This window comes from Phascolarctos cinereus, unplaced genomic scaffold (assembly GCF_003287225.1).
Source record: "Phascolarctos cinereus isolate Bilbo 61053 unplaced genomic scaffold, phaCin_HiC Scaffold_7;HRSCAF=346, whole genome shotgun sequence".
Taxonomy (NCBI): domain Eukaryota; kingdom Metazoa; phylum Chordata; class Mammalia; order Diprotodontia; family Phascolarctidae; genus Phascolarctos; species Phascolarctos cinereus.
This window is the reverse complement of record NW_027556180.1, coordinates 64,188,021-64,214,687: the sequence shown is the minus strand read 5'-3', so window position 1 is coordinate 64,214,687 and position 26,667 is coordinate 64,188,021. Positions and strand designations below refer to the sequence as shown.

The 26,667-nt window shown below is 38.6% G+C and overlaps 1 protein-coding gene across 2 annotated transcripts in view; it reads right to left on the bottom strand.

Moving 5' to 3' along the window:
• Positions 1-26,667, bottom strand: part of EPHA4 (EPH receptor A4) — a 167,439-nt gene that overhangs the window by 21,915 nt on the left and 118,857 nt on the right. The window contains exons 6-13 of one of the 2 annotated variants that reach the window (XM_021002832.1): positions 20,251-20,375; positions 19,093-19,252; positions 17,031-17,142; positions 8,683-8,741; positions 6,496-6,609; positions 5,927-6,112; positions 1,974-2,035; positions 1,282-1,491 (exon numbers count right to left, since the gene is read on the bottom strand). In XM_021002832.1, coding sequence (XP_020858491.1) covers positions 1,282-1,491; positions 1,974-2,035; positions 5,927-6,112; positions 6,496-6,609; positions 8,683-8,741; positions 17,031-17,142; positions 19,093-19,252; positions 20,251-20,375 — 1,028 coding nt within the window. The remainder of the gene's footprint in view (positions 1-1,281; positions 1,492-1,973; positions 2,036-5,926; positions 6,113-6,495; positions 6,610-8,682; positions 8,742-17,030; positions 17,143-19,092; positions 19,253-20,250; positions 20,376-26,667) is intronic. The other variant, XM_021002834.1, reaches the window with a different exon arrangement.

Sequence of the window (26,667 nt, the reverse complement as noted above, 5' to 3'; positions counted from 1 at the left end):
CCTTCCCTTTATTACGGATACTAAAACAAGACTAGAGAGTGGGCAGCAAATGGCATTGTTACTCTGAAGCTTCCTCTGAACAAGATCATCTAACACTAAAATTCTCCCTCTTCATGGAGGAACTACCACATTGTCTTCTGCCTTTGCCTCCTATAATGTTTGCTGTAACTTCTCACCTTCATATTATTAGAGGAAAAGGACAGCTCTTCACTGTTTAACACAGATCATTCCTTTTCTAAGTGAATGAACTCTAGTTGCAAGAGGGTACAGATTAGAATGAGCAATTACAGCCAAAGAGACTGAATATTGAAATCAGGCTCCAGGCGCAGATGGAAAATGGCAAATATTTAAAGGAGGTGGGGGGAAGAAGGCTGGAAACTTTCTGCTTTGTGTTAATTTTAATGGTGCTGGTCTTAATGGTCAGTAAATTGTTTTATGAGCTGCTGTGTTTATTCCATTAGTGTTTTATACTCAGATTGCTAAGGCAGGACAGCAGACTCATTAACTGCCAACTGATAACTCTTAACTGTACTCAAATCCTGGCTTATCTTTCAACAGTAAAATGCAGACCATTAGCAACTGGAAAAAAAATCCCCATAGTGAAAACATTTTATAAATCCATATTCTATACATTTCACATTTCCTAACTAACCAAGTGGAAAAAAAAATTTGGAGGGGAAGGATTTCTCAAAATATGAAGACTTTAAAAGATTAGAGGGGAACGACATGATAAAAATATCATCAGAGTATCATAGATTTAGAGCTGGGTGAGAACTGGGAGGTTGGCTAACCCAATCCCTTTATTTGAAAAATGAGGAAACTGAGGTTTAGAAAGGTGAAATGATTTGTCCAAGGCCATACACACATAAGTACTAGCGCAAAGATCCAAATCCAGGTTCTCTGACTTTAAATCTGACTGTACCATATCATCTCCTTCCTTCTCTTCTCTTCTTCCTTCTCTAGTTGCTGCTATCTTTAAGTTAATTAATTTAATTAAGATTACTCCTCATCCAAAAAAAAAGGGGATAAAGTCTATCTTCCTTAGTAAGTCTAGTGAAAGTTAACACATCTGGGATCTTTTTTCTTTAAGGCAAAATCCTTTCTGAGAAACACATTTTTAAAAAATACAATAACTATTTAGAGAATAGTCCAGAGAATGGAGGACTTTTTTAAAGATCAATTATTAATTTTCCTGACACTCTAAAGAATGATGAGTTTTTGGAGGCCAAAGTGTTCATTATCAAATTTTCAGAACAAAAAAGCCAATGGTACAAGACTTACCCTGGTTGTATAAGCTGCTTCAGGATCATCTTCAAGAACACGAGACATGCCAAAGTCAGATACTTTGCAGACCAAGTTGCTATTGACCAAGATGTTCCGGGCAGCTAGATCTCTATGTACATAGCTCATATCAGAGAGGTATTTCATCCCAGAACCAATGCCACGAAGCATCCCAACCAACTGAATCACTGTAAATCTTCCATCATTCTTCTGCCCAGAAAGGGGAGCGGGAGAGAAGGAGGAAATGGGGAAGATTTCATTAGCAGTATAACAAAATGAATTATTTCCCAGGTATTACCGAGCTATTTTTGATAATCCTCATCTACCACAAAACACAACAAATACCACATTATTTCTTTGCCTTTCTGACCAAAGACACTAATTCACTAAGTGAACACGTCTTACAATCTAGGTATGTGCTTCCTGTGATAGATGGAATTTATCCAATTATAATGAATCTGTGGCACTGCCAGGCCCACTGAAAGGGGATAAATCAAGCACAGAACTGACTAATCATGGATTATTTAATAGGCTGTTTTCAAAAATCATTGATTCTGTATTTCCTTTCTTCTCCTGTCCCCACCCACACAAATTCAATAAAGATAGTCAAACATAAGTCCTACCTAGAATAGGGGGGTGAGTTCATTACCAAGTGCAAACAGTCTTGAATGTAATATCAAATAGTCACATACCCTAAGGAATGCATCCAAGGAGCCATTCTCCATGTACTCGGTTATGATCATTACAGGTTTACCTAGAGTTTTCAGAAAGAAAAACATAATTCCTTGATGAACACTGCCGTTAATGAGATAAAAATGGGCTATGTACGATTTTACTGCCAAGACACCTGTCTTATGTGATCTAATTTAATTAAAACAAGCCAAGCTTATGCCTCAGCTGTGGGGAGCTGGGAATGAAATATTAAAAGGACGAGTAGGTTTAATCTCCATCTGGAAGGTTAACCCTTTGGGTGACTTGTTGACAAGGTCTTTAAAGTGGCCTCTGGTATCCAGGGACAATATGAATGGATAATTGCTCATTCAAGTTGGAGGGGTAGGGATGGGGAAAGATAAAGGGGAAGATATGATTAAACATGAAAAAAAAATTAGGATAATTAAATCCACTCCCCCTTCCCCCAACCCTGTAAGAGTCTTGTGTGACACTAAAGAGTCAGTGGAGGAGGAGACTTTTTTCCTTATTACTTCAGAAATATCTCGAACTTTTAGCACTTATGATTTAAACGTTTCCTTCACTTTTCTTAGATCAGGCTCTGTACATCCCTCTTTTTTCTCTTTTTCCTCCTTATATCTATAAAGAAACTCTATCTATCTGCTTAAAAAAAATACCACCAGAGAAGAGCTTTATCCAGAGGGTAGTGGAATGCAATATTAACACTTCATTTCATTGTGATGAGTACAGCAGAGAAAACCCATTCTTCCTAAGTAGGGTGGAGGAAACAACATAGATTTTGCTCGTTTGTTTTCCTTTTCTTTTCTTTCGCAAAGAAAGTTTTGGAGGAAAGTTATGCTTGCTATTAGCCCTCCCCAGCTATAGCAAAGGGCTCTTGATTTTAAATCCCTAGGAAAGCTGCATTTGATTTTAAATGTGCATTGTCACAAGTAATTTTCATTGAGATATATATATTTTTTGGAGGAGGAGATTTCCTTCTCCCTATTTTTTTGGCTGGGGGAAAGGGGAAAAAGCATGGGGTCACTAAAGATGCCCTAGAAGAGAGCAAAATGCTAGCTTGATAGATCAAAAATGTTCACAATTTGCTCACTACATTTACCATCAGTATCCATTTAGACAATCAGTCAGGGAGAATAGCTCTGGAATATTTCAACATTGAAAAGGTCCCGTAATTATTCTGCACCAATAAATTTCTGTTCATTCCAAAGTCCCACTCTGCTTGCAATTTCCAGAATGGGCTCTTAATTTCTGAAGTGAAATCTTTGGATTAGAGAATAAGACTATGGATGTTATAATGTGAGAAACTATAAAAATCAGGAGAGAGTAAGAATCTTGGAGCCCAGCAAAGAGATAACTAAATACATTATCCTTCCCTTCTCCCTCACTTCACTACATTATGGTGAAAAGTCTACCTTTCTGTGCCTCCTTAGTATAAATGAGAACCTCTAACCCAAACTGCATATTTCCCAGTTCCCTTTACCCCTCGCATCCTTGACCATGGTCTTATGACAGGACAGATATATTTAAATGAGTTTTAATTAACCTGCCTCCATCAAAAGATACTTTGTCAGCCAACAAGGATGGGGACCCTTCTTTCAGTGCATTAACCCATAATTCCATTACTCAGATACTGCCTTGAATGGTAGGGAAAAGAGAGAAATAGAAATAGGCAGGAAAGAAGGGGTAGCAAAGGGAATTTATGATCCTACCATCAATAATAAAAGTTACTCAGATAGCATCTGGTAATGGAGTCACACTCTTTCTTCCCACTTCCACACCTTCCCACTCTGCCAGCCCAACTCCCATGGCACCTCCCTCATATATATTTTGGGGGCTAGATTTTATTTTTGTTTATTAAAGGCATGCATTCTCCACAGCCTTTTCAAGCTCTGTAAGAAAAATGAAGACAAATGTATTTCTATAAGAAGCAGTGCTAACAAAAGAGTAAGGGCTCTAAGATAGCCCATTTGGGCTTACAGTGGACTCCTTCATCAGAAACTAGACAGACAGAAATCCAATGTGGGGAGGAGAGGAGGCCTATGCCATTTACCCTCCTCACCCTCCCAACTACCACACACCCCAACCACCACTTCATTTGGTATAAATTTTAAATCATTTTAATTCAGTGACAAGTGCATTATGCAAATGCATCTAGTCATTTATAACAGTTACAGCTGTAATAGCTATGGGTTTTAGAGGCACAGTGGGATTTTAATACAAAGATCCCCTGTTACCTCTCTCTTTTACTGAGGTGCTATGAAATTCACTGTCTATGGAAAGAAAATACTCAAAGTCAAACAGAGACTCCTTTTTACAGAATGGGACCTACAGAAGTATTTAAACAGAATGTTATCTTTTAATTAAGGACTGAGGGGCTCAGAGCAGCCCTGTAGGCCACAGAAAAATATCCTTTCTGAAAAACTGCTCTTAAGAAGTAAAGTGAGATAGTCAATGCTAACTGCATTCTCAACCATAAGAAATATCATATTATGTTATATTTTTTATACAATGTTATTTGATCATTTTTTCTATCATTTAAAAATATCCCTGGCATATAATAATGATAAAAAATATATAGCATATTTTCCTATGACAGAAAATTTAATTAACACAGCCCATCTCACTTGATCTTTTAAGATTAGCTTTATGGAAAGACTCTAGATCTGTCTAGATTTTTGTAGATTGAGATTTCAGCCATTTCAGTTACCTCTATTGCTTTTTTCAAGAATTCCATTTGGGACAAGGAAAAGAAGTAGGTAGCTCTTAAGATGCCTTTGAGAAGTAGTAAATACCTGTCTTCTCCCCTTCCTCAGCCTCCAACAAAACACTCTGTATACCTCATTAGTTCTATTTTCATAATCTTTTTCATTTGTATCAACTATAGTAATTCCATTATCTTATACAGTGGTCATTTTTTAGAAATCCTATATAAACCCCATTTTAGGATTGTAGATTTAGCACTGGAACAGACTTTAGAAGTCATTTTGTTCTGCCCTTTCATTTTACAGATGAGGAAACTGAGGCCCAGAAAAGTGAAGTGACTTGAGCAAAATAAAGTTGTACCAGATGGCAGAGCGAGGGTTTGAACAAAGGTCCTACCATTCTAAATTCAGTGCTTCCCCCACCCCCGCCGCTAGACCATGGGGCCTCCCTCATGAAGAGAAGTGCTGGCTTCACTGAAAACATACTTCTGAGCACACTCTGATCCTCAACTCATTGTAAGTGTAACATGAGGGCACATTCCCTGCACACTGCCCTTGGAATAAGGCCATTCCAAACAGTAACTGCTTTAACTATATCGTCTTCATGCCACTTTATAAGCTGGGCTGAGCCAGCCTTACAGATGCATTTAGGCTTTGGCTTGGAAACTGCATCTGCTGAGCTCTGTCATATTTTAACTGAAGCGTAGTTCACAGGCTCAGTGAATGTTAATGGACTAAGAAAGCAAGGTTCAACCAGGTGTTACTGGGAATGGGAGCTGAGCATTGGTGGTCATAAATCAGAAAGAGCAGACAAGTCTTTAAATATAATAAAGATTCCTTCGACTCAACCTTCTGCATCTGGATTTGAAACTTCCAGCACAAGGTGTGAGTAAGATTTTGTTGTATTTATGTAAAAAGTGTGTCAATCTATTTGGCTCACCATCTGCTCTTGCCTGTCCTGTGACAATCACTTTGGCCTAGCAGATATTTGAACAATGCCATGGCATACAAAAAAAAGTTACAGTATTAATTTCCTGAAAATCACACACACACAAGCTGCCTTGAGGTAGGGTATCAGACGAAACCATAAACCCATTTAGAGCTGACTACAAGATTAATGACTTGTCCTACACTGATTTCCTCCTATTAGCAATCAGTGGATCTGCTCCATCTGTCATTTTCCTAGAAAGAAAATGTGGATTTAATTTCCTAGTGATTCCCACATTGGCCTGGAAAAGGACTGAGCTACTTACATTTGGTGACTACGCCTTCTAAGTGGATGATGTTTGGGTGGTCAAACTGTCCCATGATGCTGGCCTCACTCAGGAAATCCCTCCTCTGCTTGTCTGTATATCCAGCTTTAAGAGTCTTAATAGCCACACAGATCTCTCTCTTGCCAGGTACTTTGAGACGCCCACTGCATACTTCACCAAATTCACCTTTGGGAGAAAAAAAAAGTATCCACTTCAATGTAGGGATTCATTTGTAATCACATCACCTCCCTCAGCCCAAATCAAAATTTCTGCCACAAACTCCCCATTGTATACCTAATTTTATCTTTCAAACAAGACTAACCTTATTCAGCAAATACATATGTGTGGGTGTGTGTATACATATACACACACATATATATATATATACATATATATATGTATATACACACCCACACATATATACACATATATATGTATGTATGTATATGTATATATGTGTATATGTATGTATATATGTATATGTGTATATGTATGTATATGAATACATTTGTTTTAAGACCTAAAACCTCCCTATCACAATAAGAGTGTTAAAAAGTTCTAATACTTACCCACACCTATGACTTTTTCGATCTTAATGCAGGATGCATCGATTTCTTTGGCAAACTCTCGAACTGCTTGGTTGGGATCTTCATATGTAAAAGGGTCAACATAGGTTCTTACACCTAAAAGGCAAAAATATGAAAGCTTGGTTTAAGGCATTGACCATGCCAATCAGAAAAGTCTTGATATTTTTTAAGCACAAAAGAGAACACATGACTAATCTCACCGTGTAGACTTAAGTAAAATATGAATTAAGAACTGAAGTCCATTGAATAATGGACACTAAACAAAGGTTTAGATTTCTATCCTGCTCTTCTCTGGAGATAAAAATTTGTTATTTCCAAAAGGAGGGTTTTTTGTTGAAGACTGAAATTCAACTGCCTTTTTGGAAGGCAGGAATGAAAAGAACAAAATTTATAGAGAATCTACCAAATGGAAGAAAGGAGAGCTTTTATAGAGAGATTTGTTTTTCAATTGCTAATAGTTTAGGTGATTGAGAGATGGTTCTCAATTAACATAAGTTTCTGATATAGAAATGTTCATCTAGAAATGACTCACCCAACAGGATGGCCAATTAACCACAGAAACTTCTCTGCCTTCCTGGTTGTTTGAGATTTCTCTTCCTCCCCTACTCTCTTGTACCTGCAATCCTAGTTCTATGTCATTAGACACCACCCTGTTCAGGATTCTCAGTTAATCCCCTGGGTAAGAATTTTGATGGAATGATTGATAGAGACAAGAGAAAAGAGGAAGAGAGAAGGTTGGATAGCCATTAAAGGAAATAATTTCCTAAGACGCTGCTGCCAGCCTACTAGTCCTCACTGACCTCTTCTTACCCCATCCCTTTCCTTGAGGCTCTGCCCACTCTCCAGAGACCCCATGGCCACCACATCTGGCCCAGTTCCTATGTTAAAATACACAGGTAGCTTAAGTATGTGTTTTCCTCAGTTCTCTATGTTTAAGACAACCTTATATTACTGAGTTGACCATTCACTCAAGACTATGAAATTATTTACATTTAGATGAAATATTTCTGGAAATTATTTAATAAACTTGGAAAATTCTAGACTTCTATATCATCCTGACTCCATTCTTCCTTGGAAAAGTTATCATTTTTGTCTTATGTCTTCAAATAGGAGTATACTTCATGAATCTATCATGTCATTGGCTGTGGGACATTCACCAACTGAGCTCATAATCCCCACTATTACTAAGTAGATCATTTTCAAGGTCTGGTCAGGAGGAGGAGGAAGAGAAGAAGAAGAAGTCATTGCCCTGTAGCCAACTGGGTAGTGAGCTTCTCTGAAATGAGCTACATTGGTCCTCTGAAAATAGACATATATTATGCTTCATGCCAAGCCCCACACTCAAAGCCTTTCCAGGTATATAGGACCTATTCACATACCCCATTGAAATAATCCATGAGCACCCAGAGTCCTATCCATGCCAAGTGAGGGATGGGGTAAGGACTTTATCTAAGACCTTTGTGCTATATCCCATTGACATCTTTTACAACCAATGTCCCACAAAAATGAATTGATGGTGACAATGTCTTCTTCTTTAAATTGCATATCAATTGTCTCATTGTGTCAGGGAGGTGACTTTAATTCTTGAAGGTTACACCAGTAGACCCTAAGCTCTAGAAAACCCTATTAAGACTGAAAGCTATCATGCATGGCCTGAGACAGACTATGTGTCTGAGTACCAGCTTTCTGAAGTTTGGATAAGCTCGTCTCCAGAAAGGTCACCATCAGGTGATGTTGTTGTTGTTGTTGTTGTTATTGTTCAAAGATAATACCCCAACTGAAGCTCTAAAGAGTTGTGATCTGCCTCACCCAAGAGAGCACCTATATGAATGAAGTAATAATATCATGCCACCCAGCTGAAAAGAAGAGTCAACAAGTACAATGTCCTTTCAGGCTGGAAAGCAAAAACAGGAAAAAAAATCAGGAGAGGTTTAAAGAATTTCCTGCTCTCCAAACACTTTATCCCTTAAAAAAAGAAAAAAAAAATCTCTTGCAGTTATGATTTGATTCACTTGAACTGAATTACTTTGAGTGGTTGCATGAAAGGAAAACACAGAATAGGTCTCTCCAGATGAAGACCATTTACATTTCCTAAACACAAAGACAAGATATGAGCTTCCCAGAAGAGATCAAAAAACTCAACCTCGAAGATTTCTTTTTTTTTTTTACCTTGATTCAAATGTTTCTCTTCATCTGCTTCCTGCTTTGCCTTACTGTATTTACTCCGTCTGTTGGGGGAAAAGAACCAAACAAAATAAAATTTAAAAAAATTCAAATCTATTAGAATTTGCAATCAATACCTTGCCTAAAGACAGGCATAGTGTGAACCAAGCAAGTTCTTACCTAATGAAGCTTAAAATGGGAGTCAGCTGATAACACCTAAAACAGGAAACTCTTGCTTTATCATTCTATACTTAGGACTCAGACCCAGCATTCTATTTCTCTGTGGCAATGTTCATACCATCCCACTGAGTATCTTTCCCTTTAGCTCTGGGAACAGTAATCAAATCAACCTTGCTATTTCTGGAAAAGACATGTCAATCAATCCTCCTATAGCGCTATTCACATCTTTGTAATTTCCAAGCCCAAAACAGTGCCCCCTTGACACTCCCTTATATGAGTTGTCTTCCCACATCAGATATAAGCAATCAAGGGTGAAGATTGTCTTTTTTTTTGTATTTGTAACCTCAGCACTGGGCACAGTAACTAGAACATAGTAAATATTTATTTTTTTTTATTATTTCATTCATTTATTATGAGTTCTGTTACTATAGATCAAAGATGGAGACCAGGTTGGAAAATAGAGATGAATAGTTTTTTCAGAATTCTTTCCCCAGAAAAGATACTGCTTTTTTGCATATGATAAAGAGACTACTGGGATAAGGTTAACTGTTTTCCTTACCACAGTGTCAGGTAAACACTTTTCTTTCTATTTGAGGAAGTAGAGCCCTGGGGATATTTACCCTCACCCAAAGATGTGATAATTCTAAAATGTAAAATGGTTTTCTGACCACAAGTTAGGTAATAGGTGAACTTGTTTCCTTGGGGGTATAGCAGAGGTCAGTTCAGTTTAAAAAGAATTAATTTCAACAACAACAAAAAAAGAAATTCAGAAAAAGAGAAACAGTTAATATAACAGTTCTAAGGAAAAATTAAAAGACAGATCTGATTCCTGCTTAGGCCTTAATACTTCTGGTATAGCCTGGACAAGGAAAAGATAACTAAGGTAGGCATCCTTTCAAAGGAAAGGATTACAGCGTTTTCAGTAGAGGAAAGATTGAATTGCACATGGCTTTGAGGAGAGTACATCAGCTGAAGTACATCAACAGAAAACATCTATAGCTTAACTATGTTGTAGGCATGAATTATTCCTCCATGTTTATGTAATGGTCACATGTGCTCCCTGTGTACACCCCTTCATGTAGGTATGTTGGCCACATATGTTCTCCATGTGAGGGATATACTCCCGTGGATATTCATTTTTCACTGAATCAATAGGTATTTGTGACAGCCTAAGCTCAAGGTTGATAAAATACATATAAAATTACTTTGCTTACTTTGTTATTTAGTTAAAATAAAATGCCTTTGTTATGCACTGTCTGCCATTTGGCTGACTGGTAAAAAGTAAAACACACTGGTGAGTGCTCATAAGAAGATTCCACAAAATACACAGGCCATAAATTAACTAGGTAGGGGTGCTGCATGTGAGGAGTCATCATGGTTGGGAGGGAAAGGAACTTGTAGGCTACATTATCATTGATGACTAAGAAAATACGGATGACTAAACCAAGGACTCTAGGATAATTTAAACAGAAGTCCCTCTAATTTTCAATCCATAGGCCTACATATTTTATTGAGTATGGGTAATAAACTCACAAAGTCCTCTCTGGTGTGTCAGTGTAGATATCTGTTAACAATTTTTTTTTCTTTAAGGAACTCTTTGAATGTCTAGGCCTACACTATACCCATCTTTAGGGAAAACAAATCTCTATAATTTTTTTTTAATGAGGAAATTGATGACTAGAAAGGTGAAATTAATTGCCCAGGGACCATCAGCTAGATAATAATAGAGCTGGGACCATAATCTAAGTCTCCTGATGCAAAGTCCAGTTGCTCTTCAATTTTTCTCAGCTTCTTAGCTTACTGTGTGACCTTAAATAAGTGGCTCGAACTCTCTGGGCTTTATTTGAAAAGAGATATGTTTGAGTCAGATAATCTCTAAGGTTGCTTCTGACACTGATGTTCTACAAATATCACATTGCTATCCTTTCTAAGCATAAACCACTGCAATTGGATTCACAGGTTCTTAAAGTCCATTGATTCATCAATGAAATTAAATAGCTTGATATAATCTGAAACATAGAATTTAGAACATAGAGCAGCACTATGGAGGTCAAGCAACATGTGGCTGGATATAGAGAGGCCCACATGACCCTGAGTACTTGTGTGATTTTTATGTTATTGGAACTCCTAAGACCATTACCTGAAACTGCAAGGATATCTTTAAACCCACTCTAGATCTAAAACACTGATTCAAACTGCTTTCCATCAAAAAGACTAAATAAATAAATAAATCCAAGAGGGATCGCTTTTGTACCTAATTTTGGTATTCTGTAAATTAGCTTAGTCAAGTATCATTTCACTCTTCTACTTCCAAAAATCAAAGTCTAGTAAGGAAATGCCAGCCCTGTAACTGCAGTAGTAGTTAAATTATGGTATTAGTGCCATCCCTGAATCTAGCATGTTTCCCAGAGTATACCAGGCAAGAAGAGAAATGAAATCACAATACAATAATTGCAATATCATAATAAATAAAATGCAAAATAAAATGATAAATTACGATACCATGTAACTTGTAGTTCTGTATCTGGCCCCCTCATAAAATGAGTGGGATGGATATTTAAATATGGACAGGGAAATTAATGTAAGTGGGTTGGAGTTAGTGGTAAACTTCTATTATTAAAAACATCTTTAGGTCTGACTTTGTGGGGGGAAACAAGGTAAGGTCATGGTAAAAAAAAGAAGAAAGAAAGCAACACAAGGATTATTGTTCAAACACTAAGTGTAGCTTATTAACTTTTAATAAGACCTTTCATAACAAAAATGCCCTGCTTTCAATTCTAGCTTTGTCACCTGCTGACCCTTTCTCTTTGGTTCAGGTTACAGGAACACTATGGTCAGTTATTGTGCAGGAAAGAAAACCCCTTGGAAGCTCATTGTTCGGTCAGCGGGCCATTGGGAAACACCCGAGCCCAACAAGACACAGCGGTCGCTTCACCCGAGTGACAGAAGTAAAGCTTCGGGGGAAGTTTGGATTTGGTAATTGTAAGGATTTGGACAGTGCTGATTGAAAGGGGGAAGGAGGGAGAAGAGAGACTAAAGAGGGCACACAGAAGTGTTCAGAAACTGCAGGAGTCCAAGAAAGGAGAAAGCTACAGGTGAGCCTGAGAGAAAGAATGATGAAGACCTTCTTAAAGGCTAAGGGATATTTGCAAAAGAGTATTTAATCAGCTTCCTTCAGAAACAGCGTGGACTCCGAAGTACGGCCTTGTCAAGCAATGTGTTCCAGTTGGCGTCTTGACTACTCCCGAACCAGACAAAAGGAAAGTAAATAGACAAGTCCAGAGCTGGGCGTTATCTGATTAAGACACTACTTCAATGCTCCAGGAGAAGGGTTTGATTGATGTAGTCCACCGTTCCAAAACTAATTAGTAAAAGGTAGGTAATTTATTCAACTGGAGTACAGATTAAAAAGTAAAGCAATCTAATAACCAGAATGGCTCCTAGGGGACACTGTCAAGCTTCCTCACTCGGTATCGATGACGAGGATTCGTAAAAGCCATCCTTCTTGCCTCTGACTTTTGGCAGCCTCTGTGGCACTTGCACCAACTATTTCTTAACTGTTCTTTCGAAGTGACGTTTTGAAATGGTTGGACCACAGGAACACAATGGTTAGGAGCGGGGTGAAAATGTTCAGGCGGCACCATCTGCTGTCTTTCATTGTACGAGTATACACAACTTCATCAGCGCCAATTTAAGTCACCATTCATTCTTCTGTGAACCTAATCTTTCAGAAGAGCCAAACAGAGTGCCCAGGGAAGAAGCCGGCTGAATGGAAACAGGCCAGCATCCTACGAGTCGCTGTTTTCCTCAATGGAGGAACTTAACCTTCGCCAAAAAGCAGGAGGCAGATTTCTGAAGTCTGACTTGGTTGTACATTTTACTGGTACATCAATTCATATGGAAAGTAGGCTCAGATCTGGAGACTGAGAGAGTGGCCTCAAAACACCCCACAACTTTGTCTGCTATCACAACTGTTGAAACCTTATGTTGTTAGGTTTGAATTCTATTTAAGATTCAACTAGGAGTTGGGAAACCTGGTATGGCACCTGCTACTGCCATTAACTTTGCAAAATGAATTTTAAACATTTATTAAGTACCTACTATGAGCCTAAAAATGTGCTAAGATGTTAACTTAAGAAGAAACATCCAGAGGAAGGACTAAGGTAGCCATTGATTGTATATTTAGAACTAAAAGGAACCCTAGAAGGCCTCTAGTATTACAGTTTCTCCCATTTTACAGATGAAGAAACTGAGGCTAAGAGAGATTAAGGGACTTTGTCAAGTAAGCATCAGAACTGGAATTTGGACCTAGGTCCTCCGAGTCTAAATACAGTACAGTAAACAGCATCAACCCATCAATTAATTCACCAGCATTCATTAACCTAGTTTGGGTTTCTACTATGCCATGGGCCTAGAGATCATGCAAACTGAGTACCAGGTGAAGGAACTGGTGATGTTTAGCCTGGAGAAGAGGAGCATTAGAGAAGACACAATAACTGTCCAAGAGACATGTCTGTTTCTGTATATTTTAAAGCAATTAGAATTGTTCTGATTCCATAACACACAGCCAAGAGCAAAGGGTGGTAGTTGCAAAGATGTGGATTTAGGCTGGATGTAAGGAAAAAATGTCCTAACCATCAGAGAGGGCAAAAAATGGAATAGGCTACCCAGGGCAGTGTTAGTTTCTCCCTCATGTAAGAGTTCTTTGAAGCAAAGGCCAGGCAATCCATCTGTCAAAGGTAGATTGATGCACTGTGTATTGAATACCAGGAAGACCTGAATCAAAATCCTGTCTTATGACACTTCTTAACTGTGTGAGTATAGACAAATCTGATCCTCATTTTCATCACCTGCAAAATAAAAGGCTTGTAGTGTCCACTTCGTAGAGTTATTTTGTTGTTGTTGAGTCATTTCAGTGTGTATTTCTCTCTGTGACCCCATTTAGGGTTTTCTTGGCAAAGATAATGGTTTGCCATTTCCTTCTCCAGATCATTTTACAGATGAGGAAACTGAGGCAAACAATGTTAAGTGGCTTGCCCAGGGTCACAGAGATAGTGTCTAAGGCTAGATTTGAACTCAGGAAGATGAGTCTCTGTGACTTCAGACTTGGACCTTTATCCACTGTGCCATCTACCTGGCCTCGTAGAGTTGTATTGGGGCTCAAATGAGATAACAGTATTTTGTAAGCTTTGAAAGGGTACTGTGTCAGTTGTTGATGATGCTGATGATGATGGTGGTGATTCTGTAGTAAAAACAGGATTCTCATTCAGGTATAGGTTAGACTAGATCTTTTCTTATATACGGAGATATGCCTAAAAGGCAGCCTACCATGATGGATCAAGCGCTGCATCTGGAGTTAGAGGACCTGGATTCTGTTCTGGCTGTGCCATTTACTAGTTTGTAACCTTGGGTACTTTCCCTCTTCAGCCTCAGTGTCCTCATTTGTAAAGTGCGAGGGTTGGACTCCAGAGTGGCTTCCAGCTCTAAAATTCTGCTTCTAAGAAGCAGAGCACTCAGAAGAACTGGGGCAATCAGCAGAGGAGGCCGTTCTAATTTCCCTGGCTTTATTTCATCTGTTGCTTTCCAGAAGCCTCTGCCAAACTCTGCCTCATCATCCAAGGGGAGGATTCCAAAAGGTCTCCTCATCTCTTTACCCCATTTCATTTTTACTCTCCCTAAAAGCCTAGGCTAGACTTCTGTCCCTGTTACCTGTCTTCTCTTTACCTGCTCTTGTCCAATTTAAGCACTACCAACCTGAGATAAAGAAATAGACAGCCAGAGTGGGGAGAAGAATTGGCTGAGTGTGCAGTAGCCGCAGTGTGCCTGTCAACTACCTGGCTCCAGGCAGCCTTTCCTTTGACAGCTTTATGGCCAATACTAAAGAAGAATCAATATGAGGGCAAGGGGTTGACATTTCATTTTCTAAAAAGTGATCCATTGAGGGCCAATCACCAAGCAGTGTTTATCAGCCTTGGGAAGTGACATTTTTTTTTTCCTTTTACGAGGGAGATGGGACAGGAATCATCTCTGGGAACTCAGCAGGCTCAATCCTCCAAGGTGGCGACTCATAATTAGAAATCCGATGCATCCAGCTATCAATCCTGTCTTAAATAATAAAGTGATCAATAAAACTGGAAAGGAAATTAAGTCATCGAGCTTGACGATGCTATTTTCTGTAGCCATGGCTTTTAATAAACCTGTCTCTCTATATTACATTTTCATATGTTCAGATTTCCTTTCTTTGGGTCAGCTCCTGAGCTAGAAGCTAAGCCTCAGAGAAACCATTACAAAGAAGGATGAATTATTTATAATTACACAAATTTCGCTGCTTTTTTAAAGACCACTTAAAAGTTAAAAAAAAAAAAAGAATAAATCAAGAGTGAAGTTGGAATGTCCTTAAGAAAGGGGCTAAATAATACCAGAGGCTATTTGCTTTTGAAAAGGGACGGCCACTCAATGCTTTTAAAAGGTAAAAGGTTAGACTTACTTTTCATAAGATTATTTTCTTATCCAGCACTGAGACATTATCATGCTTTGTTTTCACTTGAAATCTGAACTACCAGAGTCACCTTGAGTCTTCTCAGAAAGAAATGCCTTGAGAACTAAACTAGGCTTCCAAATTCCCTGCCTCAGTAAACTAACATTTACAAGGCATGTTCAGAATGCCTCTTCTAAGGGAAATGTTTTAAGGGACTGATCAATGGCTATAGTGAAATAGCACTCCTTTTTTGGTAGGGATTTTAATACTAGGCTTATGTAGATTATGTAGTATAAATCCCTCATTTTACAGATGAAAAAACTGTGATCCAGACAGGACAACTTGGGCAAAGTCACACAGGTAGTGAAGCAGAATTCACATGCAATCATTGTCTTTCATATTTATATAGCACTTTGCTCATGATAATCAATCAATCAATAAACAATTATTAATCAAGTAGGTGGGTTTATCCTCATTTTACAGATGCAGAACTTGGCTAAGTAATTTGCCCAAAGTCACAAACTAGTAAATAGCATAGCCTGGACTTGAATCCAGGTCCTTTAACTCTAAATCCAGTGCTTGTTACACCATGGCAGGCTGCTTTATAGGCACATCTTATTCTATACTCCTTACAAAAGAGAATTATCCTTAATACAGATATTTGCAGATAGACTAAAGAAAACTTTCTTAAATAACCCAACTTACAACCAATTTGTTCAGTTGTTTTCAGGTCCAATTTTTTGCAGTGTGGTACTCTATCCACTTGGCCACCTAGCTACCCTTCCAGCCAGTAAATTAATAGATGTAAAGTATTTCTTAAATATTAAAGCCTTATAGAAATTTCAGTAATAGTCATTGCTATTATTATCACATGTCTCAATTAAGCCAATGTTACAGAATTCAGTAAAAACAGGATGTGCCTAGGTGCAGGCAGGATGGAATTCTGACCAAACCCCTGGCAGACTCTCCTGATAACATCATTCACTCATTCAGTAATATATTCAATAAATACCACTGTTCTAGACAACGGGGACAAGATAATATTCACTAAGCAGAACTCTCTAAAATGATTATTTCTTTGTGAAACCACAGATAAGTCACTTTATCTTCTCTGAGCTGCAGATTCCACACCTGTAAAATGGGGCTAATATCACCTGTACCTATCAGGGTTGTCCTAAGTCTCAAACAAGATAACAATGAATTCTGTAAATTTTAAAGAGCTATATATAAACAACAACTATCATTATTATTATTATTATTATTATTAGTTTATTTATTTTACAGGTTAGCATAGCACCTGGCACAGAGTAGGCTATTATAAATGTTTCTTGATTAATTATTGATTGGCTTTTAATTTCCTCCTTTTAGTCACATAGAATCATGGCAGGTGATATGCATAACCAAACAAATTCATAGTCAACTATAGCATCAGTCTTTAGACGTAAGCAAGGTAAGCATTTGTTATTGTTGCTGATATTAGTTTTTCAGGAAGGGCTGCTAGGAGTCTGACGATAGCCTTAAGAGGGCAGAGGCCCCAACTACTGAAGATCAAAGGGACAAGGGAGGGAGCTTGTAATGCAAATGTCCTTTTATGATGCTAATCCAAGAACCTTGCTTTGTGTGAAGGAGACAAAAGGTTCCCTTATAAAGTAAGAGGAGGGAGGAGGGGCCCCAGGCTAGCAGCTTAAATCCTTACCTCCGGCTGATGACAAAGGCTGCAATCAGAATGACCACTAGCACCACGCTGCCCGAAACGGACACCAGGAGAACCGTGGAGTTTGTCCCATCTCCGATGATTCGGGAAGGCACTAGAAAAAGAAAATAAGACAGTTTGCCCTAAGACACGACAGGTTCAACTTTAGTGAAGGTCCCTAATAGAACAAGAGGGCCTTTCTTTCCGCTACAATTTTCTGTTTAGAATCCTCCTCCTAGCCCGGGGATGGGGAAGCTGTCCTAGCTTCTGGGTCCTTCATTAAGCATTCCCTCAACACCTCCTTACAGGCAGCTTTAATGAGATAGAGACCTTTTCAGAATGCCTAGAGAACTCCAGCTAGCAAAGAACTGTGGTGTGCTCTAACTCATGCTTCAGGGGAAAGACATAATAGGAGGCCAAGTGGTAGAGGAGATTATTGCTCTGAATCTGGAATAAGATACTGCCTGTATGACTTTGAGCAAGTCATTTCACCTCTGGAACTTAATTTCCTCACCTGAAAATTTTCTTCACCTGCCTGAAATGACCCCTTCTACGTAGAAATCTGAGCTTGAAAAGGTTGCATCATCAGCTAGTGAATGGCTGCCTACTTTTTTTTTTCTGAAAGCAAAGGATGTGATCAGTGAAAAGATGGCTGGTTCTGGAGACAGAGAACCCAGGTTCAAATCTGGGCTCTGCCATTTACTAGCACGTGACCTTGAGCCTTCCCCTGGTTTGCTCTTGATTTCCTCGTCTGGAAAACAAGGGGATTGGGATTGGACTATATGGAATCTGAGTACTCTCTAGCTCTAGATCTATGATACTGTGACTGAATGTATGACTTCCATACATGCCAACATCCCAGTAGACTCAGTAAATATTCATCAGGTACAAGGAACAAAGTCAAGGGCTTAGGTTCAGAAGACAAATTACTCCCTCTGCCTACAAGAAATTTGAATACTACCTCCTAAAAGGAACCTGCCCTAACTGGTAGACCTCCTCTTCCTCTGACTTCGTAGTCCAGATTTGCCTGGGCATTCTTTCTTTTGTAAGCTCTGGGTAAGTGGCATCAATCAACAAAAACAAGCTAAACCTCTCCAAAGGTGTCCTTGATCCTATTCTCTCCCAGCTTCCCCAAAAGATCCTCACCATTGTACCACTCTCTTACTTCCATCTCTCCCTGTCTACTGACTCCTTAGATGCCCATAAATACTCTCATGGGTGCCTATTCTTAAGAACTCTCACTTCATCTGGCCAACTCTTGCTAGCTATCAAGAAAATCCATGATTAATTCATGGTCCCACCCTAATGCAAGGTACAGTATAGTATGAAGAGAAGACATATATATATAAATAACTGTAATATAATATATCATATATACATGAAAAGGTACAAGAAAAATGTTTTGTGAGGACCACAACAGGGTTAGGTAATTATTGCCTGATCATAGCAGGTTTCTTGGAAGAGATGGCACCTGTGTTGGGCTTTAAAAGATAGATAAGAATTCAAGGTGGGCTGGGTGGGAGTAGGGGAAAGGCAGGGCAGCTTTAGAACATTCTAGGAGTGCTAGGAACAGAGTGTGGAATTTCTAGGAGACAATGAAGAACAGAAGACAGTGAGCAGTCCAGATGGCCAAATAAGGTATGGTATAGCTGGAAGGGAATACTATAAGATAAGGCTGGAAACAAATCCCTTTAATGGAGAATTTGTGAATAACAAGGTTTTCAAGTCACACTCACTTATTTGAAGCAATATTCAACAAGACAAAATCCCTGGATGAGTCTTTGGAAAGTGACTTGATGTTCAGTTTAATGATAAAATGAAGTAATACTTCTAAGGCCCTTTACTGACCTTAAAATGCTTATAAATGTGAGTTTAGCAAGGTATAAAGTATTATCATTAATAGGACTAAATTTGTACTCCAATAGGTAGAGAAAAGCACTTTGCAGACTTGAATGCATCTCACAAATGTCAGCTATGATTCTAGTTTTTGTCACTAATATTTTTATCACTCCAAGGAAAAGTCTCAGAAGAATTCTGCTCCTGGTCAGGCCTTCACTCCTCTTACCTGTGTTAGTCGTGACCTCAAAGGGCTCACTGAAGTCTCCATAGCCAGCTGCTGTCCGAGCTCTCACATGGAATACATAGGAAGTCAAGGGATTCAGGCCTTTGATGTCAGTGTTCCTGGAGGCTGTCCGCACAATCCTGTAACTGCGTTCATTCTGATCCTACAAGAGAAGGCACAGTTGAAGAAAAGTGGAAACTGATTAAAAATAAAAGCAAATTCAATTAGACATTGACAATATATGTAGATTACATTTTTTTTAAAGTTTCAAACACACTTCATTTTTCTAAGTGCTATTTTTTTCTTCTTGGCTCTCAACCAAACAGAGAAGACATGAGATAGTAAGGTATCAGTGATCACTTTTGACACAGAATACTGGAAACTCCAGGTAAACATCCAGATCTTTGATTATAATCTTTTTTGACAATAACACTTAATGAAAAAGGGTAGGCTCTCCCCCTCAACAATACACAATAGAAATAAGTACATGAAGGACACTGTCAAAGTCTTCTTTGTATTTTCTGGCTAGGAAGTGTCAAAAAAAAATGTTGTAATCTAGTTTGAATAAAAATCTTCGGTCCTTTTCTGCTTTTAATAGGCTGCAAATAAGCGATTATCTTTTTTTTAAAAAGAGAAAGAGAAGGTAATTGTTCATTTTCTAGACAACCTTGCATGCAAATAGCTCTTTTCATAGTTCTTTTCTTGAAGAAAGACAAGTTATTTGTAAAAAAAAATTGTCTTTCTATAACTTAGAGAGGCTGAAGAATGTAATTTTCCCTCCCCTATTTTATATTAAAAGCCATCAAACTCATACCATCATTCTGAACAGAAGCTATGCACTTAAACAGATGTTATTATTATTACTGTCTTATACGTCTCAGTCTTACATTACTATCTTGGCTGGTATCTTGAGCTTCTTAAATGATACTGATTTGCATGGTAAATACCCCTCACTCCATCCTAGAAACAAAATGTACAGTCATGCCAGGAGGCATTATATTATTCCTATTATTCAGAGTCACTATTTGAGCAGATGAAGTTCATAACTGACCATCATTATTTGGAAGCCAAATATATTCAGCCTTGAAAATACGCAAGCATCTAGGGCTAGTCTTAATTGTAACTCAAAAGAAAATCTGACTTCCTCTTTTTAAATCATACCTTCTCATAATATTTGACTTCATACTCTAAGATGACTCCATTTGGTCGATCAGGTTCCAGCCAAGCCAGTGCAACACTGTATCTTGTTATTTCTTTAGCCTGGATCAAAGCGATAGAAGATGGAGCTGCCAGAAACATTTAAAAGACAGAAGCAAAGAGTTTATTTTAACAATTTTCTTAATATTAATGATCATAATGAGTCAATTTTATCCTTTATTTTCTTTTTACACATGTAGACCATTTTCATCCCTACTCCCTTACCCCATTCCACTTTACAAAAGAGGTCTTATTATTAGAGAATTCCCAAACTTTCTGGTTTCCTGGTCTTTACTCTAAAGAGGATCCCCGAAGTCAAAGCTTGGTGGTCCAAAGTGCTATGATGTTATACAGTGCCTATGGCCAATCCCTCATAAAAGGCCAAAGTTATAGAATGCTGACTTGCTTCTGACCTTTTGCAAAACACAAAAGCTTTTAGAAGAGTTTCTTTCAGCTCTATAAAACTAGATCATCCTCCTTCCAAATTACTAATGGGTGGCATTTTATTGGTCTTAAAACTTCATTAAAAAAAAAAGATAGAAAAGAAAATTCATAGCTCTCTTAAGGGGATGGGAGTATGGAGAAGAGAATTCATATACCCAATTCCCTGGAAAGGGAAACATGTTTCTGTAGTATAAACAGTTTGTATAATTTAACAATCCCACTTAAAATGCCAAACACAGCACCCTTAACAGTTTGCACTGTGTAAAATCAGGAAAAAATACAAACAATTCAATAATTAGTTTCTCTGGTCATAGATGGCATTTTTTCTAGCAGTTTCTCAGTGTTTTTCTTTTCTTTTCTTTCTTTTTTTTTTGGGGGGGTGGGGTTGGAGAGGGAAGTTGGCAAGTGGACAATGCCTCCCTCCCTTGACCCATACAGGAACAGATTCAGTACCCTAGTGAGGAAACGGATTGCTACAGATTTATGAGCCAGACTGCCCAATTTCTGTTGTGTTGCTACTGTGTGGTCAAATCTCTAGCCAGCTGTTATCAAGCTCTGCCATGGCTGACAATAACTGGTACAAATGTGGGGTCTCCTGGGATAAAAGGGCACATTCATGAAATTTTTAATCTTATCTAACAAAGCTGTCCTGTAGAAGCAGAGATTAGAGGTCTTCCTAAATTGAGTGTATTTTCTTTCCTTTTATTTATTTACTTATATATTTATTTGCTTATTTTTGCCTCTCAAACTGCAGAAATGTATAGGATTTCATAGACAAATGAAAGCCAACTAAAAAAATGGAGCCAACACAATGCAATTGCATCAGCCCCTCCTCCCTCACCCCCACTAGTAACTTCTAAATACAAGGTAAGACAGACAAATACAATTGTCACCCAAAATGGAAATGGAAAACACACGAAAAAAAGCTTCAGATCTGCTTGACCATATCCGACAGCTCTCCTGATGGGAATGAAAACAACCAGCAGACACCACAGAGGAACAAAAGAAGAACTCCCAGCTGAAGCAAAGCCATCAGGGATCGTCTTCTTGATTTAATGTTTGACAGCTTGGCATCTCTGTTAGAGATGCCGCCAGAGCTGAACACTCCACACACACACACACACACACACACACACACACACACACACACACACACACACTAAATTGGTGTCTCTCTTTCTCCCCACCCACAATGCTGTGCACGTGTAGATGAGATCTCATAAACGCATATAAGAGATCAGTGAAGACACTTACATCCTCATTAAATTATGTGAGAGAAATACCCTTAAGATAAGCAATACCAAACTAGATGATAATCATTCCTGACATTTTTGGAGTGCTCTGAGGTGTCCAAACACATGGTGTCCAAATTGGAGGGCACTAACCACTTTGAATAGGGTCGTCTGGGTGTTCTATGCCAAAATTCTATGTGTGGGCTGTTGTCTATGCACTCTCACCACTGAACTGTAATTTGTCTAGTTGAATTGTGACTGGCTAGTTCTAGGGTGAAGATTAGCGTTCTGTAAACTCCCTTCTCCCTCCCTTTAAAACAAGTGTCCTTCAAATTATTACAGGACTTGTAAGTTTTTGTTTTTTCCCAGTATTTGCACAAAAGTAGGAAATACCCTTGGCTATTTTCCCTTCCTTCTTTCACCCTTAGTCAACAGTACTAGCCTACGTGTATACAACATTTTGAGTTTAGTGAAGCCTTTCTTTGACCCTCACACCAAACCTCTGAGGTCAGCAATAATATTGTAGCCATTGTATACACAAAACACTCAGAAAAGGTGAACAACTACCCCAGAGTCACAGAGCTGCTAAGTGTCAGAAGCAAGATTCTAACCCAGGTCTTTCAGCTCCTTTTTGGTTTCATTTACTGTATCCCCAGTCTTAGCACAGAGCCTGGCACATAGTAGGAGCTTAACAAATCTTGTTGATTGATTCATTCATTATACCAGGCCAGTATTCTATTGATTCTACTATGCTGCCTTTAACCAAAACCAAAGCTAGTCTTGTTCAATTTAGTCATGCCTGACTCTTCATGACCCTGTGGACAATACTGTCCATGGGGTTTTGGCAAAGATATTGAAGTGGTTGGCCATTTCTTTCTCCATTTCCTTCTCATTGGGTCTTAAGATCACATATTTAGAGATGGAGGAGACCTACCTTATAGGTCTTAGAGTCCAACCTCCTAATTTTACAGATAAAGAACCACAGATTTAAAGCTGGAAGGGACCATATCATCCAATCCCCGTCATAATGCCAATTGAAACCCATAAAGGTTAAGTGTCTTGCCCAAAGTCAGACAAGTAAGTAAATTTCACAGATCCAGAATTTGAACTCAGGTCATCTGAATTCAAATCCAACATTCTTTCTGTTGTACCACAGTGCCCAAAGACTTGCCTAAGGTCATTCAGGTAGGAAACAGCAAAAGTAGGATTCTAACCAAGACCCCTGAACAGCAAAGAAACCACTAAAAATCTAAGGAAACTGCAAACACGCCCAGTGGAAATAGCAAGAAGCCTCTCTATTGGATGGCACCGAGTAACCTTTGACAAACTGCACATAACTACCCCAATACAGGGAGGTCACAGGAAGGCCCTCTCTGGCAACAAGGGATCCTTTCTGTCCAAGTATTGAATGTATTACTTTACTGGGCACCTTAGAATACATTGTATGAAAAAAGGCTCTTCAAATTCTAAATCTCAGACTTGAAGAAATGAGGAGTCTAGAAAAAGAGCTTAAGGGAGAGAAAATCATAAAAATGAACTTTCTCTTGGAGATGGCCTGGGTGAGATAATGATAATCTAAAGAATGCAAAGGAAAATCTGCCTGTGGGTCCTGTGAGTGGCACTGATTAACTAAGGAGCTTTTTCTCTGACTGGGCTATCCTTCATCTGCTATATGTAGGAAACGAACCTGATTTTTATTTTAGAACTTAGAGGAGTGTATTATTGTGCTATTACTGCAAAAGGCAATATGTGATCACTGAGATGCCAGGAGTTAACAATATAATAATGTTAGAATAATGTCATATTTCTAGGTATACCCATACACTGGGGGAAAAACTAGTTAGTAAAAATGTAAAAGTAAAACCAGCTCTTGGTACCCTATATGAGCATTTGTGAAGGAGATGGAAGGGGAACACTTGCGGGACAAATAAGTTTCAGGTAAATAGGAGAGTGCTCTAAGGTTTAAAAAAAATGGAGGACCCAATGTTAATGTTAGTGCTGGGAGGGCAGGGAAGGCCAAGGAAATGGAAACCTTGCAATTTTTCTCCAGGGCTTGCTCTAAGGCAAAATTTGCGGGTAGATCAATTCTATTACTCTTCTGTCTCCCTGGTGGAAACTCCTTTCTCCAACAAGCACATGTCCTAAATAACTCCCTTCCAGTGCCCTGGTACTGATCAGAGTTTCCCTATCCTATCCTATTTAGGCCTTCCCTTCCTGGTAGAGCTCCCCCCACTCATCCCTACAGCAGCCCCTTGCCAGCTAAACTGTCTTAGAACCTATTCCTTCAGGATCTCATTCTTTGTTAATAAGATGACTGGAAATGAAAGAAAAATAGAGGGGAGGGAGCAGAGAGAGAGAAAGAGCAAAGATTTTGTTTTGTTTTACTATTGCATTATGGTCCCAAGGAAAAATTCTTGCATTTTAGTAGGAATTTAAAGGCTCATAGAATCACAGAATCTCAGAGTTGGAAGGAATCCCCAGAAGCTCCTGACTAGAACAATTCATGCCTGACTAGGAATCCATTCTATAGAACCCCCTGATAGATATATCTTTATCAATGGGGGGGGGGGGTGGAGCACAACCCCCACATGCTGCCACCATGACAAAGAGCCATGCAAAGAAGTACTGTTAGTTTTTCTTAAGTATCTCATCTCTTTTCACTTTGTTGTTCAGTCTTTTCAGTTGTTTCTGACTCTTTGTGACCTCATTTGGTGGTTTCTTGGCCATTTCCCTCTCCAGCTCCTTTTACAGCTGAGGAAACTGAGGCAAATAGAGTTAAGTGACTCACCCAGGGTGACATAGCTAGAAAGTGTCTGAGACCAGATTTGAATTCAGGTCATCCTGACTCCAGGCCTGGCATTCTATCTACTGAACCAACTAGTTTCTTCTTTTCAAAATAATGTTGCCTACATTCATAATTGAAAGAAATGCTGGACTTCAGTTAGATATCAGCGAAAAGAAAGTTATCTTTTTCTTTTTCTGTCCAAGTTCACGGACCTCCTGATATTTATCCACACATCTGCAAACCTAGATTAAGAACCTGTGGCCTAAACCAGAGGTGTCAATCACACAGGTGTGGTCTGAACCAGAATAAAATGCAACTGGGAAGTGTTTATCAAAATTAAAAAAAATACAATAAAAAAAATAATATTACATTTTAAAACTAAATCAATATATGGCCCACAAGGATCTTTATGTGCCATTTAGTCACCTCCATTTCTATTGGAGTTTGACTACACTAGTCTAAACCAGCTCTTAGGGATGGCCTAGGGGACAGGGAGTACCTCGGAGCACTCCTTACAATGCATAGCTAAATATATTTCAAATAGTTCTGTAGAACAAGCAGCAGAAAGGGTACATATGCAGCTACCCCTCATTGAAAAGGATGAATTCCAGCAGAATTTTGACGGCTATCATAAAATGAAAGGGGCCTTCTTTTTATTTTTCTTTAAAATGTATCAATACCATTGAACAGCCTCTACCTTTAAAAAAAAAGTACATCTCTCCAAATTAGTTTATCAAAGTTCAGCTCATGCATCAGCCTCTACGGGATACTTATTCTGGTCGCTCCAGGTGCTAGTAGCTTCTGGCTGTGATAGTACCATATGTTTTCAAGTAAACAAGCATTTATTGAGTGCTTACTGTGTTCTAAACACTGGAGATACAAAGTCAGGTCAAAACACACACACACACACACACACACACACACTCACACTCACAGAGTCCCTAATCTCAAGCTCACAGTCTAACTGGAGAAACAATATGAAAATAACTATGTACAAGCTAGCTATAGACAAGATGAATGGAAAATAATCAAAAAAAGAAAAATACTAGCATGAAGAAGTATTGGGAAAAGGTTTCTATAGAAGGTGAGAGTTGGGGAAATCAGAGATGGAAAGGAAAAGCATTCCAGGTGTGGCAGATAGCCAAGGGCAAATGCCTGGAGTGGAGAGTGTGATTTGTGAAGGAATCAGCAAAGAGGTCAGTAGCAACTGTATTTGCACAGTGTGTGTATATATATATATATATATATATATATATATATACATATTTGTACTAAGTGTTGTATCTTCCCCTACCACACCAACACCTAAAATGTATGTTCTTTGAGGATAAGGATTATTTCATTTTTGTGTCCTTACCATCTAATATAGTACCTGTCACATAAGAGCTGCCTAATGAATGTCTGTTAAATCAAACTGAACTGAATGTGCCCTTTTCTTTGGGGAGTATGGAATAACATCAACCCTTGCATTCAGCCAGAGTTTTATTGACCTCAAAAAGTTGACTTCATTTACACTGGCGCATTCATTGTGTGCACTGATCTTTGGGGCCCTGCTGCATCACTATGGTTCACTTCATGGAAGTTCTCCCCCATTTCTTAGAATTCTTCATATCTGTCATTCCTTTACAGTACAGTAATATTCAATTACATTCATACACAGAATTTTTTTCTGCCATTCTCCAATTACTGTATACACTTTTTGTTTCTACCTTCTGGTTGTCACAAATATGAACAACTGAATCTTTTAGAATCAACAATAACCTCCTTGGGGTAAAATTCAAGTGGTGATGTGTTTGGAGGTATAAACAATTTGTGTAATTCCAAATTGTTTTCCAAAATGGCTCAACCAGGTCAAAGCTTCTTTGAATAAATACAACTGTCTTCTCACAGTGGCTCCACTGATGTTTTCTTCTTTTTGAT